General features: G+C 47.6%; 1 protein-coding gene across 1 annotated transcript in view; it reads right to left on the bottom strand.

Moving 5' to 3' along the window:
- Positions 1–2,986: 2,986 nt before the first annotated feature.
- LOC137523122 (uncharacterized) overlaps positions 2,987–17,297 on the bottom strand; it is a 31,688-nt gene continuing 17,377 nt past the window's right edge. The window contains exon 6 of the mRNA XM_068243354.1: positions 2,987–3,257. Within this exon, the coding sequence (XP_068099455.1) occupies positions 3,118–3,257 (140 nt within the window). The 3' untranslated portion in view covers positions 2,987–3,117. The remainder of the gene's footprint in view (positions 3,258–17,297) is intronic.

Raw genomic sequence — 17,297 nt, 5'->3', positions numbered from 1 at the left:
ATTACAATTCATTCATAAAACAAAGTGCTTAAGTGCAAAACAATCATATACAGTTGAACAAAAACGGAGATCTGTTTTTGTGGGCTGCTGAGTATGCCAGACACAAGAATCTGAGACATAACCCTCGCAGGTTTCTTGCTCATTTGTTCTTTCGTAAGCTTGGAATTCCCATGCCATGCTATTTCTATGAGTTTTTTTCCTGCAGTGCAAGATGCTGATCAGATTGGTTTATGCAACACCTCTCAGTCTTTACCATATGCTAATGAGTTGGTGCTTGCAGGCCAGTCTGCTGATTCTGCTTTTCAGCCAAAAAATCCGTTGCCCATAGCAACTACAGATAACGAAATTATTTCTGTCAAGTCGGAAATGTGTAAAACCTTTGGGTGTGATGAATTCAGAGAGACTTCTCAGTCTCAGGGTTTGTTGCCCCAGGCTAAAGCATATGTGGAACCTATGATAGGCAGAATTATTTGGTATATTAAAGGTGTAATAAAATCTATACATATTCCTGATCCCAATCCATATGAATCTTACCCTGATACAGGCTTGTTTGACCCCCCATTTGCTTCATGGGATATTGGGGCTTTGGTTGAGGAGCTTGAGTTTGATTGGAAGGCCTTTTGCGATTATTATATCGCAAAAAGCGAGGTGACTCTTAATGCTTGTGTTGACTCGGTGTATGCTTTGATTGGTTCTGATGAGTGTGACGAATGTTTTGTGGATCCGCTGATTTGTGTGTGGCAGACGATTTTGGATGAATTGCACACACACCAACCAATTGACTCCAATAAAGCGACACCATGGTCTGATGATTGTTCCTGTCATTCTGGGGTAAAGCAAGTGAGTTTAGACACTGTGCGATCTGAAATGAATGGGTGTACTACGCTGGTGGACACCTGTGTGAATTCTGAAAGATTCTCTCCTGTTTCTGCAGATTGTGATCAACATAAATGTGTCAGTTTTGTCAAAGATATGTGGGATCCCTTGTCAATTAAAAACAGATCTTTAAGACCTTCCATCTATGATCCTGCTATGGGGAAAATTCCTAAACTATGCAGCATCAAAAGTAAAATTAATGTGTCTAATAAAGTTTCTCCTGTTGTTGTCGCAACTTCTTCTGCATATGAATCGATGTCTCACTCTGTTCACACCTGTAAAGGCCCGTTGTCTGATGACAGTTGCTACAGTGTTTCTGTTCTGAACACCTTGCAGTCTGGTCCACAGATTGCGGACGTTTGCGCTAAGGAAGCGTCAGTTTCGGAACCTAAAGTGATCTTTGATTCGCAAATTTTGCGTTCTGACTCCTCGGATTCGACATTGTTAGCCGAGTCTAAGGGTGAGACAGCGCTTTGGTTTTGCGAATCTGATACTGGGGAATCTTTGCCTTGTCCAGAGAAGATCTCTGTGAGCCTGCCCTGTACCATGTATAAAACCATGATGTACAATCGCACTGACATTTGTGAGTCCCTTTCTTGCTCAGAGGCTGGTGCTGACTCTCCACCCTGTACTCTGGATGAGTCAGTATTGCCTTGCATAAAATCTCCTGCAGTGACCCTAGAGGCTCGTCTAGGTATTGCTACCATTCTCACCTGTTTTTCTGCCATTTTGGAATTGCAGTCTAGTTTAACTGCTATGCAGAATTATGTGTGCAGCAGGGGAGGACTGGGACCTTTTGGCCTGGGGGGACAACACAAACTAGAGGCCCGTTTCACGGCATCCCCAGCCCAAAGCCATACCTTTCTTGTGTGCAAATCTTCAAATTGTGATGACTAACAGCCCCAGCCACCACACACACACACACACACCACACCACCACACACACACACACCACACCACCACACACACACACACACACACACACACACACACACACACACACACACACACACACACACACACACACACACACACACACACACACACACACACACAAACACACACACACACACACTATACACACACACACACCACACCACACACACACACACACCACACCACACACACACACACTACACACACACTACACACACACACACACACACACACACACACACACACACACACACACACACACACACACACTACACACACACTACACACACACTACACACACACTACACACACACACAATTTTATATATAGATATTAGAGAAAACAGAACACCACAAGAACAAAATAGAGGAAAGCCAAAGTTAAGTTTATTTTCTGATTACAATTACATTTGTATTGCAAAATAAGCATTCACTTAAAATGCAAAGAATTTATAAAGTTGGGCTTATCTATGAGAGAATCAAAAACATTTGTTATCATTTTTATCTGAATCATGTTTGTCTTTTTTTTCCAAACTACAGCAATGGCCAGGGGTGTAGCAATAGGGGTTGCAGAGGTTGCGACCGCATCAGGGCCCTTGGGCCAGAGGGGCCCCGAAGGGCCCTTCCTCAACTGCAGAAGTATCTCTCTATTGGTCTTGTGCTCATAATAATAACTTCTATAGATACTTTGAATAGTAGTAATCATTAACAAACTGTCCCCCATCCCCTTCTTGCACCTGTGACACTGTGGCTGTCCTTGGCAGGTTTTGGTGCGCCATATCAATTGTTATGTACAGAGTGTTTGGGGGCCCCAATGTAAAACTTGCATCGGGGGCCCACAGCTCCTTAGCAATGCCACTGGAAATGGAGTGACCATCAAAACATCATTGGAAACACTTATGGACTTTCTGCTTTCAACTGCTGACCTACCAAGAAGGGGAGGATAGAGAATGTGCATAAAAAGAGCATAAAGAGGAATAATATTTATACTAGGCCTGTGATCTCCATCCTGTGTTCTTCCCCCTTTATTTTGCCAAACAACCACCACTGTGTATGTTCCCTCACCCTGCTACTTTTTCCAGTCAAGGCCCCCTGTCTGTCTGTCCCGGTATGTGCTGCCACCTCTCTCTGTAACAACCTCTCTGTACAGTACAAAACATATTAATCATATCAAATCCGTTCGCCAATATTTTTGATTTTCAGATCATTCATTCAATTCATCATGAGTATAATTAATTTATCAGCTTTTATGCATTACTAATAATTGTAATGTGATCTCGTTGTAAATGCCTTCAGAATTCTTCAGTTACACTAGATTAGTAGGTGGAGTATCGTAGACCAGTCGAGTGTAATTGAAAATTGCCAGACCAGCAAGGGTGGAGTAATCAGAGTGGCTGATATCGGAAGATACGCATCCTTTTGCTGAGAATTCTCTATCAACTCCACCTGAATGAGAAAAGTGTACAGATTAACACAAATGCCACAATTACTGAAATAAACAGTATACAGAAATACCAGAAAACATCAATCACACATTTTTTTTATATATTAAGTAGAGATATGCGGCAATCGTTTTTAGGGTATAAAGGATCTCTGGGAGGTTTTGGAATTCCAGAGATTTGAGCTAAGATGAGCTTAGCAGGAAGTACAGGTTTCCCCTCTAGTATATTGTTAAATGTAAATAAAGCAGGGGACAAAATATCTACAAATGTTTTACAGTGTAGGTCTGAGTACGCATTGGGGGAGGGGCTTTGGCATTGTATTTATTTATTTTTTGGCTAGTTTTGGTGATTTATAGATCAAATTGGAGCAAAATAGAAAATTGGAGCAAACTAGAAGTTTGCGGAAGCATTGAGAGATTTCATTATTTCTAGTTAAAGTTTTAAGGAAATATTTCTATCAAAGAGAATGGATAAGGGGTGGGACTAAGATAGCCTGTAGAGTTTCTAATTTGATAATATTTTCTTAGGGTCATCATTTCTTAGCTAGTTATCTCTCCGATTTGTTGAGTTGCTTTAAAGGATACCCGAAGTGACATGTGACATGATGAGATAGACATGTGTATGTACAGTGCCGAGCACACAAATAAGTAAGCTGTGTTCCTTTTTTTCTTTCTCTGCCTGAAAGAGTTAAATATCAGGTATGTAAGTGGCTGACTCAGTCGTGACTCAGACAGGAAGTGACTACAGTGTGACCCTCACTGACCCGATACCGGCGACAGAGAAGACTGAGGACGGCGGCGTGGGAGCGATCCGTGCGGATGGGGCTGGAGGAAGTCCCAGGTAGGTGTAAAACTTTTATTATAAAACGTCTCTGGTTTCCTATAATAGTGGTGCTCAGCAGAGCTCGAATATTCGAGTAGCTCGAATATTCGAGCTCTTTTTCAGCTATTCGAGCTCGGTATTCGAGCTCCGAATAGCTGGAGCTATTCGAATGGGCTATCCGAGTACACTCGAATAGCCCATTCACTATTCGAGCTATTCGAGCAACCCGGCGCTATTCGAGCTCGGTACCGAGCTCGAATAGCGTCATAGCCCAGATTGATGTCCTTAGAGCCAATCAGAGGGCTCCCAGGCCCTCTGACGGCAGCCAATCACAGAGGGGGACCCTGGCCAGCCCCTACCCTATAAATAGCGGCCGCCATGTTCCGTTTCTCCATGCTTGCCTGAGACTTGTACAGAGAGAGAGTTGCTCCTTTGTGCTTTGGCTTAGCAAGTGCTCTATTGTGATCATTTACCTAGCGTTTTTGCTCACCTACACCTGCCATATACACCTATATTGTTGTTAGTTAGATAGACATTGTATTTTAGTTAGTAGCTTGTGTGTTACATTAGAGACAGGCAGCTGCTGCAAGCTTACAGGTTTAGGCCTCAGGGGGGCCTTGCCTCTGTGGGCAGCTGTCCTCTGTTTATTTCTCTCATCTATACCAGTATTTCTGCTGTCCTTTACTAATAGTATTGTAGTTATACTGTACTAGGAGTAGGACACTCACTGACTGTCACTGTTTATAGGCTACTAGCTAGCTCCTGCGTGTGTGCACTCACTCACTGTCTGTGTGTACACACACTCTATTTCCTTCTGATTACTGATAGATTATTGTTATTTAGTTGTACTTACTTACTACTTACTCTTACTGTACCCGTAGGGACACTCACTGTCACTGTTCATATAGGCTACTAGCTCCTGCGTGTGCGCACTGCACTCACTGTCTGAGTGTACACACACAACACACACTCTATTTCCTTCTGATCGCTGACTGATTATCGTAATTAGTTAGTTGTACTTACTGTTACTACTTACTCTTACTGTACTAGGAGTCTAGGACACTCAGTCACTGTTCATAGGCTACTAGCTCCTGCGTGCGTGCACTCACTGTCTGAGTGTACACACACCCACACTCCATTTCCTTCTGATCGCTGATTGATTATCGTAATTAGTTAGTTCTACTTACTGTTACTACTTACTCTTACTGTACTAGGAGTCTAGGACACTCAGTCACTGTGTTCATAGGCTACTAGCTCCTGCGTGCGTGCACTCACTGTCTGAGTGTACACACACCCACACTCCATTTCCTTCTGATCGCTGATTGATTATCGTAATTAGTTAGTTGTACTTACTGTTAATACTTACTCTTACTGTACTAGGAGTCTAGGACACTCAGTCACTGTCCATAGGCTACTAGCTCCTGCGTGCGGTCACTCACTGTCTGAGTGTACACACACCACCCACACTCTATTTCCTTCTGATCGCTGATTGATTATTGTAATTAGTTAGTTCTACTTACTGTTACTACTTACTCTTACTGTACTAGGAGTCTAGGACACTCAGTCACTGTGTTCATAGGCTACTAGCTCCTGCGTGCGTGCACTCACTGTCTGAGTGTACACACACAACACACACTCTATTTCCTTCTGATCGCTGATTGATTATCGTAATTAGTTAGTTCTACTTACTGTTACTACTTACTCTTACTGTACTAGGAGTCTAGGACACTCAGTCACTGTCCATAGGCTACTAGCTCCTGCGTGCGTGCACTCACTGTCTGAGTGTACACACACTAAATTTACTTGTGATTACTACTGATTATTGTAACTGCTAGTTGTACTTCCTGACTGTTACTACTTACTTACTGTACTAGGGGACACTCACTCAGTCACCTCACCAACCAACCCACTCCATTAAAGTACCCCACTTTTCAGCCGCCCTTTTAAAAATCTTTTCTCTATACGCCCAAAACATTGAAGATGTCTGGAAGTGGCAGCCAGCGCGGTTTGGGCAAGGGAAAGGGCAGCAAGGGAATCAGGAGGAGAGGGAGCAGCATTGTGGCAAGCCGCGGCCGCGGGCGCGCCACCATGCACAGTTCCGCAGCAGCAGCAGCAGCGTCAGTGGCTAACATTCCTCCCATAGCCACTGGCCGTGGACGCCTTGGGCGCCGCCCAGCAGGAGCATCTGCAACTCACGCTGCAGAGACACAGCAGCAGCAGCGTGTAGCACCTGCTCCCATTTTCCTCCAGCCGGGTCGGAAACGTCCCATTGAGGAAAAGGATGCAGACACTGTGGTGCAACTCATGACGGAGGATGAGCAGCCCGCCATCAGCTCTGCATCCGAGGCCTCCACCCTCACCACCACCACCACCACCACCCCTGTTCGCAGCAGCCGCCCAGCAGGGTCTGGGGAGGAGGCCAGTTCACCGTCACTCGCCGACCTGTCATTCAGCAGTCTTTTGACCCCAGGCATCATGAGTAAATTGTCTGCTGTTGTTGGCGATCTTGAGGAGGAGATGCTGATGGGCACTTTGGGGGATGAGGGATTGGACAGCAAGACTGTGGCGACAGTCAAGCAGCCCATCCATGCATCAGGAGAGGAGTTTGGGGGGTCCTCATCCCAGCAGGACATGTTTCAGGAGGGGGAGGATGATGATGACCCGGTGACAGACAGAGACTGGGTGCCACCACCTCCAGGGGATGTCGTCCTCAGCAGCTCTGAGGAGGAGGAGGAGGATGCTCTTGTGGGCCTTGCAAGGAGGCGCATCATTGCAAGCATTGGCAGCAGCAGTAGGCAGGTCCCACAGCCTGCTGGTGTCTCAGGCTCAGCAGCAGCAGCAGCAGCATCTGCCAGTACCACCACCAGCCGCACCCAAGCCCCCCAAGCCCCCCCCCCCAACCACCACAGGGAGACAGGCAGCAGCGCTTCCATGCCGTAGGGGGATGTTTAAGTCACCAATCTGGCGATATTTCACCATGCCCACTGTGTACAGCAAGTACGCCACTTGCAACCACTGTCAGCGGAAGTTGAGCAGAGGTGCAGACCCCTTAAAGTTCTGCACCAGCTCGCTCATCAACCACCTTGCGGCTAAACATTTCCACCAGCATGAGGAGTTCCAGAGGCTGAAGGCATCTGGTGCTGGCAGTGGCACCACACCCATCACTGCACAGCCTTCAGCAGCAGCAACAGCAGCCACCCGCCCTCCTGCTCCTCCAGCAGCACCAGCAGGAGTGCGGAAACGCACTGCTCCTCCCCCCTCTGCAACTCCTGCCGCCGACACTGAGGCCTGTTCTGGCAGCCAGTCCTCAGTGGCCTCCTCTGCTGTGTCTGCTGATTCCCGTGTCAGCAAAAGGCCACGCCAGAGCCTTTTGAGCGAGTCCTTCCAGGGGGTGGTTAGGGCTCTGCCTCCCAGCAGCCGTCGCGTGCGGCAGCTGAACGGCTTGCTGGCACGGGCCATGTGCTCCCAACTCCTGCCGTACACGCTCGTGCAGGAGGGGAGCGACATTCGTGCGCTGCTTGCTTGCGCAGCCCCAGACTGGCAGCTCCCCAGCAGACACTTCTTTGCCCGCAAGGCCATTCCTGCACTGCACCGCTTTGTGATGGCCAATGTGGAGCGAGGGCTGGAGCACGCGGTTGGTGAAAGGGTCCACGTCACCATGGACTCCTGGAGCAGCCGCTTCGGGACAGGCCGCTACCTGTCCTTCACTGTCCACTGGGTCAGCTTGGTGGAAGGGGGTGAGGATGGGAGAGCAGCAGCGGGCACAGCAGCAGCAGCAACACAGTGGGTGGTGCCACCCCGCAGGGTCAGGGGAACTGCAGCAGGTTCCTCCGATCCTCTGCCATCCTCCGGCACACCTGGCCAAACCCCCCGCCTCAGCAGCAGCGTGAAGGCCCACCACTGCCAAGCGCTGCTGCACTTGGTCAGCCTTGGGAAGACCAAGCTGACGGCAACCCATGTGTTGGCCAAACTCCAGGAGCAGGAGAGGATTTGGCTGACCCCCAGAGGCCTCAGAGTCGGAGAGGTGGTGGCCGACAATGGGGCCAATCTGGTTGCCGCAATAGACAGGGGAAACCTGACCCACATCCCCTGTCTTGCCCACGTGCTGAACCTGGTGGTGCAGAAGTTCCTGCGCACCTACCAGGGGATGGGCGAACTGCTGGAAACGGCAAGGAATGTTGTGCGTCACTTCCGGCGCTCGGCTGCAGCCTGTGCGAGCCTGGAAGACGTGCAAAAGGAGCTGGATCTGCCACGCCATCGGCTGATCCTTGACGTTCCGACTCGCTGGAACTCCACCCTGGCGATGTTGGAGCGTCTGGTTGAACAGAGGCACGCTGTCAAACAGTACCTTGCCCTGGCCACTGTTTCCGCAGCTCAGAGAAGGGACAAGACCAGCAACATCCCGTCCATCGTCCCCGATGATGACTGGAGGCACATGCAGCAGGTGTGCTTTGTGCTGGCTCCCTTCCTGCAGGCCACAAACATGGTGAGCAGGGACCATGCTATGGTCTGCGAGTGGGTGCCCCTGGTTTCTCTGCTGAACAGGGCCCTCGATGCTTTGCTGGAACAGGGAGCGGCAGCCTTGGACCAGCAGGAGCGGCAACCAGCTGCGCAGTCCACCTCTGAGGGGGAGGAGGAGGAGGACTTGGTGGAGGTCCCTGACCTGGCTGCTGATGAGGGGGATCAGCACAGCGCAGCTGAGTTGGTGCGGGGGTGGAGAGAGGATGAGGCAGCAGAGGAGGAGGATGAGGACAGCACTGACGTCGATGTGCCAGCAGACGTGGCCCGCCTCTTCCCAATGGCAGCGCACATGCTGACGTGCCTGCGCAGGGACCCCAGGGTGATCCAGATGAAGCAGAGGGAGGAGATCTGGATCAGCATGATGTTGGACCCACGCCTCAAGGGGAAGTTGAGCCAGTTCCTGCCGCCTGCAGGAGGAGACCCAGCGCAACAAATAAGGAGCTTGCAGCAGGCCCTTGTTGAGCGCTTGGAGGAAGCCTTCCCCCAGCCTTCCACCCCCACTGTCCAGCAGCCAGCACAGAGGCAGCAGCAGGTGCCTGCATCCAGCAGCAGCAAGCGCCCCACAGACCTGCTGTCTCTCAGCCACGAGCTCTACAGGACTGTAGAGGCTCCGGCAGCAGTGACTAGAGAGGAGATGCATGCAGCAGCATCCTCCTCCGGTCACAGCCAGCGCCTGACCCGCATGGTGGCTGACTACATGGGGTCGTACAGCGGGCTTGACAGCGATGCCCCTGTTGATCCCATGGAGTATTGGGTCAAGCGCATGGAGATCTGGAGCGAGCTGGCGCAGTACGCCCTGGAAGTGCTGTCCTGCCCCCCTTCCAGCGTGCTGTCCGAGCGCTGCTTCAGTGCAGCTGGTGGCGTGGTCACCGAGAAACGCTCACGTCTGTCTCACAAGTCTGTGGACAGACTGACGTTTCTCAAGATGAACCAGGCGTGGGTGGAAGGCGAGTTCCTGGCCCCTGTTGTCGGCGAGAGGGGGACATGAACTGGCTGCCAGAACCATCGTTAATGTGCCTTACCACCCTTTACCACCTCCTGGCTCCTGCTCACTAAGCCAGCCTGGTTCACTTTGACTATTACGTCGCCTGCAGCCACACATTTTACACCTACAGTGGGCTGCTGTGTACTGCCCTTCTGCTGTCTGTCTGTGTTTCCCACTGCCAGGGTACACAGAATTACCTTCTTCTGCTGCCACTCTGCCACCAGCTATTACGTCAAACAATAGCTATATTGGTTGTAAAACCAAAAACCAAAAAACCATAAAAAAAAAAAAAAAAGGTTTAATTTTTCTGAGGTGCCCGGGTTGAAAACTGTGTTGTCCCAGTTGTGTATTGGACACAATGTGGGCTGCACGACCGCTGTCTGGGACCTCCTGTTGTGTTTATTTACAGCCCTGGTATCACCGCTAGGTACCAGGGCTATTATGTCACGCTGCCTACCTGCTGCCACACTCACACTGCTCCTCCATACCTCCTCCTGCTGCTGCTGCTGCTGTCTGTCTGTGTTTCCCACTGCCAGGGTACACAGATGATTTACCTTCTGCTGCCACTCTGCCACCAGCTATTACGTCAAACAATAGCTGCTCGCCTACTCCTCCATTCCTCCTCCTGCTGCTGCTGTCTGTCTGTGTTTCCCACTGCCAGGGTACACAGAATTACCTTCTTCTGCTGCCACTCTGCCACCAGCTATTACGTCAAACAATAGCTATATTGGTTGTAAAACCAAAAACCAAAAAACCATTAAAAAAAAAAAAAAAGGTTTAATTTTTCTGAGGTGCCCGGGTTGAAAACTGTGTTGTCCCAGTTGTGTATTGGACACAATGTGGGCTGCACGACCGCTGTCTGGGACCTCCTGTTGTGTTTATTTACAGCCCTGGTATCACCGCTAGGTACCAGGGCTATTATGTCACGCTGCCTACCTGCTGCCACACTCACACTGCTCCTCCATACCTCCTCCTGCTGCTGCTGCTGCTGTCTGTCTGTGTTTCCCACTGCCAGGGTACACAGATGATTTACCTTCTGCTGCCACTCTGCCACCAGCTATTACGTCAAACAATAGCTGCTCGCCTACTCCTCCATTCCTCCTCCTGCTGCTGCTGTCTGTCTGTGTTTCCCACTGCCAGGGTACACAGAATTACCTTCTTCTGCTGCCACTCTGCCACCAGCTATTACGTCAAACAATAGCTATATTGGTTGTAAAACCAAAAACCAAAAAACCATTAAAAAAAAAAAAAAGGTTTAATTTTTCTGAGGTGCCCGGGTTGAAAACTGTGTTGTCCCAGTTGTGTATTGGACACAATGTGGGCTGCACGACCGCTGTCTGGGACCTCCTGTTGTGTTTATTTACAGCCCTGGTATCACCGCTAGGTACCAGGGCTATTATGTCACGCTGCCTACCTGCTGCCACACTCACACTGCTCCTCCATACCTCCTCCTGCTGCTGCTGCTGCTGTCTGTCTGTGTTTCCCACTGCCAGGGTACACTACACAGATGATTTACCTTCTGCTGCCACTCTGCCACCAGCTATTACGTCAAACAATAGCTGCTCACATTACTCCTCCATTCCTCCTGCTGCTGTTGCTGTCTGTCTGTGTTTCCCACTGCCAGGGTACACAGAATTACCTTCTGCTGCCACTCTGCCACCAGCTATTACGTCAAACAATAGCTATATTGGTTGCAAAACCAAAACCAAACAAACCATTAAAAAAAAAAAAAAAGGTTTAATTTTTCTGAGGTGCCCGGGTTGAAAACTGTGTTGTCCCAGTTGTGTATTGGACACAATGTGGGCTGCACGACCGCTGTCTGGGACCTCCTGTTGTGTTTATTTACAGCCCTGGTATCACCGCTAGGTACCAGGGCTATTATGTCACGGCGAGCTGCCTGCCTCATTGACTGCCTGCTGCCACACACTCATCCTCCTCCTCCTGCTGCTGAATTTACCTCCTGCTGTCTTTGTGTTTCCACTGCCAGGGAGCACATACAATGGCGCTTCCAACATGCGTGCGCCCACCAGCTATTTGTTACGCTCAAAAATAGCTGCATTTCTTTAAAAAAAAATTGAAAAGAGAAATACGTGAAGATGATGAAGAAGAAGATGAAAAAGAAGAAGAAGATAAAGAAGAAGAAGATGAAGAAGATGAAGAAGAAGAAGATGAAGAAGAAGATGAAGAAGATGATGAAGAAGAAGATGAAGAAGAAGATGAAGAAGATGAAGAAGAAGAAGATGAAGAAGAAGAAGATGAAGAAGAAGAAGAAGAAGATGAAGAAGATGAAGAAGAAGAAGATGAAGAAGAAGAAGATGAAGAAGAAGAAGAAGATGAAGAAGAAGAAGAAGAAGATGAAGAAGAAGAAGAAGAAGAAGATGAAGAAGAAGAAGAAGATGAAGAAGAAGAAGATGAAGAAGATGAAGATGAAGAAGAAGAAGAAGATGAAGATGAAGAAGAAGATGAAGAAGATGAAGAAGAAGATGATGAAGAAGAAGAAGAAGAAGAAGATGATGAAGAAGAAGAAGAAGATGATGAAGAAGAAGAAGAAGATGATGAAGAAGAAGAAGAAGAAGATGATGAAGAAGAAGAAGAAGAAGATGATGAAGAAGAAGAAGAAGAAGATGATGAAGAAGAAGAAGAAGAAGATGAAGAAGAAGAAGAAGAAGATATAGAAGAAGAAGATCTAGAAGAAGAAGAAGAACGATAAAGAAGAAGAAGAACAAGTATATACAGTAACACTACTGAACAAAATTTAGGACACAACTTCTCTTTCCACATTTTTTTTTAAAGGAACATCCCCACATAATCACTTGCTGTTGTTACTTGGAAAAAAAGATGTTTCTTGCATCATTCACCCTCAAAACAAGTGTTGGAAGCTATTTAAGGCCAATTCGAATAGTCAGCTCGAATAGTGAGCTCGAATACCGACTCGAATAGTGAGCTCGAAGTCCGAGGTCGAATCGAATAGTAAAAATTATTCGACTCGAATATTCGACTGACCTCGAATAATTTACTATTCGAATTCGACCAAACTCGAATTTTAAAAAGGGGTATTTGAGCATCACTATCCTATAATGACCGCTCTTTGATCCAGATAGCATTTTCTTGTGCCAAGATTACAAATATGATTCTTTAAGTACAATGTGGGGTATTGTTGAACAATTTATGTAAATACTTACAGAGTAAGAAATGTTAGACCCCTTTATCTATTTACTTGGGTGGTTGTAGGTATTTTAGGATATATTCAGGCAGCGTAATATGACCATTTATACAATTAAACCACCCTCCTTTGTAAAAAAAAGTTGGTCATTGACCCCGCCCACTCAGTGACCAAGTTTATGAGCTTTGGGGTCCTTGGTTTTAATAATTTAAATTTTCCCTGATAAATAAAACAAATATGATTGGCTGTTTGTGGCTCCACCCCCTTTTCTGAATTTGAACCTCAGTCTCCCAATCACAGACTGTGCCAGGTTTGAGGCTTCTGCTATTAAGAGTGTAAGAATGGCAGCAATTTAAATATTCCCCTTTGAAAAACAATAGGTGAATTTTGATTGGCTGTTGTAGGCTCCATCCAGTGAATATTAATCTCAGTCACCCAGTGACCAACTATGTGAAGTTTAAGAACCCTGCAATTAACAGTGTGAGAAGGGCTGCAGTTTACATTTTCCCAGTGAAATATGCAGGATTTTTGGCTTTGCACACTTTTTGTAACCTGGACACACAGTCACTCAGTGACCAAGTTTGTGAGCTTTTGGTTTCCTGGCATCAAAAATGTGTGAATGGAAGCAGTTTATCCAGCAAAGAAATCTGATGATCTGATTGTGACTCCGCCCCTTTAGTGATTTTTAATCCCAGGCACCCAATGACTGACTGTAGCAGGTTTGAGGCCTCTGCCATTAATGGCGTAAGAATGGGAGCAGTTTAAATATTCCCCTTGAAAATCAATAGGTGAATTTTGATTGAATGTTGTAGGCTTCATCTATTTTCCTGACAATGAATCCCGGTGACCAAGCGTGCCAAGTTTAAAAACTCTGCGATTAAAGTGGATCCGAGATAAACTTTTACTCATAGCATAATTGTGTTCCTTTCATATAGTTTATAGGGCATTCCTCAAGCCAAATATTTAGTTTGTTTTGTTTTAATACTCCAATTCCCTATAAACTAAACAAGCCTTGCCCACAGTTTTTCAGAGAGCCTTGGCACTCAGTCCCAGGTAGCAGGGGCTTATGGGAGCTCAGTCTGAGCAGGAGGAGGAGGAGGTTACTAGCCAGAGATTTCAGATGCAGAGGGGAGGAGGGAGGAGTGAATTTGTCACAGGCTGTGACAGACTGAGGGCTGGAGATGCTTTCAGCTTGCCTGTGTGTAATGTGATAAACAGAAAATTGCTGCCTTCATTGTATTACAGGAATAAATAATCATATACTGTTGAAGCTGTTTGAAGCTAGATTTGCTGTGTAAACGATCTAAACTTTAGATAAGATATATAGACAAGTTACTCTCTACATTACTGCACATCTTGCCTAGTGATTGCACCCGCAGTGACCCCCAAGGAGGCGGGTTCTCTCTACATCACTGCACATCTTGCCTAGTGATTGCACCCACAGTGACCCCTGAGGAGGCGGGTTCTCTCTACATCACTGCACATCTTGCCTAGTGATTTCACCTGCAGTGACCCCCAAGGAGGCGGGTTCTCTCTACATCACTGCACATCTTGCCTAGTGATTGCACCCGCAGTGACCCCCGAGGAGGCGGGTTCTCTCTACATCACTGCACATCTTGCCTAGTGATTGCACCCGCAGTGACCCCCGAGGAGGCGGGTTCTCTCTACATCACTGCACATCTTGCCTAGTGATTGCACCCGCAGTGACCCCCGAGGAGGCGGGTTCTCTCTACATCACTGCACATCTTGCCTAGTGATTGCCCCCGCAGTGACCCCTGAGGAGGCGGGTTCTCTCTACATCACTGCACATCTTGCCTAGTGATTGCACCCGCAGTGACCCCCGAGGAGGCGGGTTCTCTCTACATCACTGCACATCTTGCCTAGTGATTGCACCCGCAGTGACCCCCGAGGAGGCGGGTTCTCTCTACATCACTGCACATCTTGCCTAGTGATTGCACTTGCAGTGACCCCCGAGGAGGCGGGTTCTCTCTACATCACTGCACATCTTGCCTAGTGATTGCACCCACAGTGACCCCCGAGGAGGCGGGTTCTCTCTACATCACTGCACATCTTGCCTAGTGATTGCACTCGCAGTGGAGGACTAAACCAAAATACAATGATCTGCAATCCTCTGGCTTCTAAATTCAAGCTTCAGGAATCCACCAGTGTAAAGTAATATGACACGGGGTCCACGGGAATCTTACAAATAACCAATATTTAAAAAATGGCAAATTTAAGAGGGAATTTTATTATTATTATTTGTAGATTGTAAGCCTTCGGGCAGGGTCCCCCCCCTTGTGTCTCCTACCTGTTCATGCACCTCCATTACTGTGCACCCATCCTATGGATCTGAGTGACCCTAACTTGCCTAATCTCCAAGCTCCCCTCCAGTGACTAAGCATTACCTTGTACTCATACTGTGCTGTGTGATCTCCTTGCTCCCCTCCAGTGACTGACTAAGCATTACCTGGTACTCATACTGTGCTGTGTGATCTCCATGCTCCCCACCAGTGACTAAGCATTACCTTGTACTCATACTGTGCTGGGTGATCTCCATGCTCCATCCAGTGACTAAGCATTACCCTGTACTCATACTGTGCTGTGTGATCTCCATGTTCCCATCCAGTGACAGACTAAGCATTACCTGGTACTCATACTGTGCTGTGTGATCTCCATGCTCCCATCCAGTGACTGACTAAGCAATACCTTGTACTCATACTGTGCTGTGTGATCTCCATGCTCCATCCAGTGACTAAGCATTACCTGGTACTCATACTGTGCTGTGTGATCTCCATGCTCCCATCCAGTGCCTAAGAATTACCTTGTACTCATACTGTGCTGTGTGATCTCCATGCTCCCATCCAGTGACTAAGCATTACCTTGTACTCATACTGTGCTGTGTGATCTCCATGCTCCCATCCAGTGACTAAGCATTACCTTGTACTCATACTGTGCTGTGTGATCTCCATTCTCCCATCCAGTGACAGACTAAGCATTACCTTGTACTCATACTGTGCTGTGTGATCTCCATGCTCCCCACCAGTGACTAAGCATTACCTTGTACTCATACTGTGCTGTGTGATCTCCATGCTCCATCCAGTGACTAAGCATTGCCCTGTACTCATACTGTGCTGTGTGATCTCCATGTTCCCATCCAGTGACAGACTAAGCATTACCTGGTACTCATACTGTGCTGTGTGATCTCCATGCTCCCATCCAGTGACTGACTAAGCATTACCTTGTACTCATACTGTGCTGTGTGATCTCCATGCTCCATCCAGTGACTAAGCATTACCTTGTACTCATACTGTGCTGTGTGATCTCCATGCTCCATCCAGTGACTAATAATTACCTTGTACTCATACTGTGCTGTGTGATCTCCATGCTCCCCTCCAGTGACCAAGCATTACCTTGTACTCATAATGTGCTGTGTGATCTTCATGCTCCCATCCAGTGACTAAGCATTACCTTGTACTCATACTGTGCTGTGTGATCTCCATGCTCCATCCAGTGACTAAGCATTACCTTGTACTCATACTGTGCTGTGTGATCTCCATGCTCCCATCCAGTAACTAAGCATCACCTTGTACTCATACTGTGCTGTGTGATCTCCATGCTCCCATCCAGTGACTAAGCATTACCTTGTACTCATACTGTGCTGTGTGACCTCCATGCTCCATCCAGTGACTAACCATTACCTTGTACTCATACTGTGCTGTGTGATCTCCATGCCCCATCCAGTGACTAAGCATTACCTTGTACTCATACTGTGCTGTGTGATCTCCATGCTCCATCCAGTGACTAAGCATTACCTTGTACTCATACTGTGCTGTGTGATCTCCATGCTCCCATCCAGTGACTAAGCATTACCTGGTACTCATACTGTGCTGTGTGATGTCCATGCTCCCATCCAGTGACTGACTAAGCATCACCTTGTACTCATACTGTGCTGTGTGATCTCCATGCTCCATCCAGTGACTAAGCATTACCTTGTACTCATACTCAGGCATGGGCTTCCGAATTCCGCGGAAGCTAAAATTCCGAAATTCCGCCGGAATTGGGGTTTCCGCATGGTTCCGCGGAATTCGGAATTTGCAATCCGGAATTCGGAATTTGCAATCCGGAATTCGGAATTCCGGCAAAATCGGAATCGGAATGAATTGACCAATCAGGAGATGCGGAATGAGTTGACCAATCATAATCAGCGGAGAGTTACTGCGCTAAAATAACGGTTTCAACATTTTTTTTATCCAAATTTACAAAATACAAATCAACTTTATTAACAATAGATATTTCAAATGAGCGATTGAGTGTTTCCTCCTAAATTTACGGAAATCCGTTTAAAAATTACGGAAGTCCGTTTAAAAATACGGAAAGTGCACGTGGCGGAATACCGCGGAATTCCGCGGAATGTAGCGGAATTCCACCGGAATGTAGCGGAAGCGGAATTTCGGTAGTGGCGGTATGCGGAATTACCGCGGAATCGGAAATTGGCTCTTCCGACCATGCCTGCTCATACTGTGCTGTGTGATCTCCATGCCCCATCCAGTGAC

The sequence above is a fragment of the Hyperolius riggenbachi genome, chromosome 6 (assembly GCF_040937935.1).
Source record: "Hyperolius riggenbachi isolate aHypRig1 chromosome 6, aHypRig1.pri, whole genome shotgun sequence".
Lineage (NCBI taxonomy): Eukaryota > Metazoa > Chordata > Amphibia > Anura > Hyperoliidae > Hyperolius > Hyperolius riggenbachi.
The sequence above is the reverse complement of the archived record's forward strand: the minus strand, read 5'-3'. Positions and strand labels throughout refer to the sequence as shown.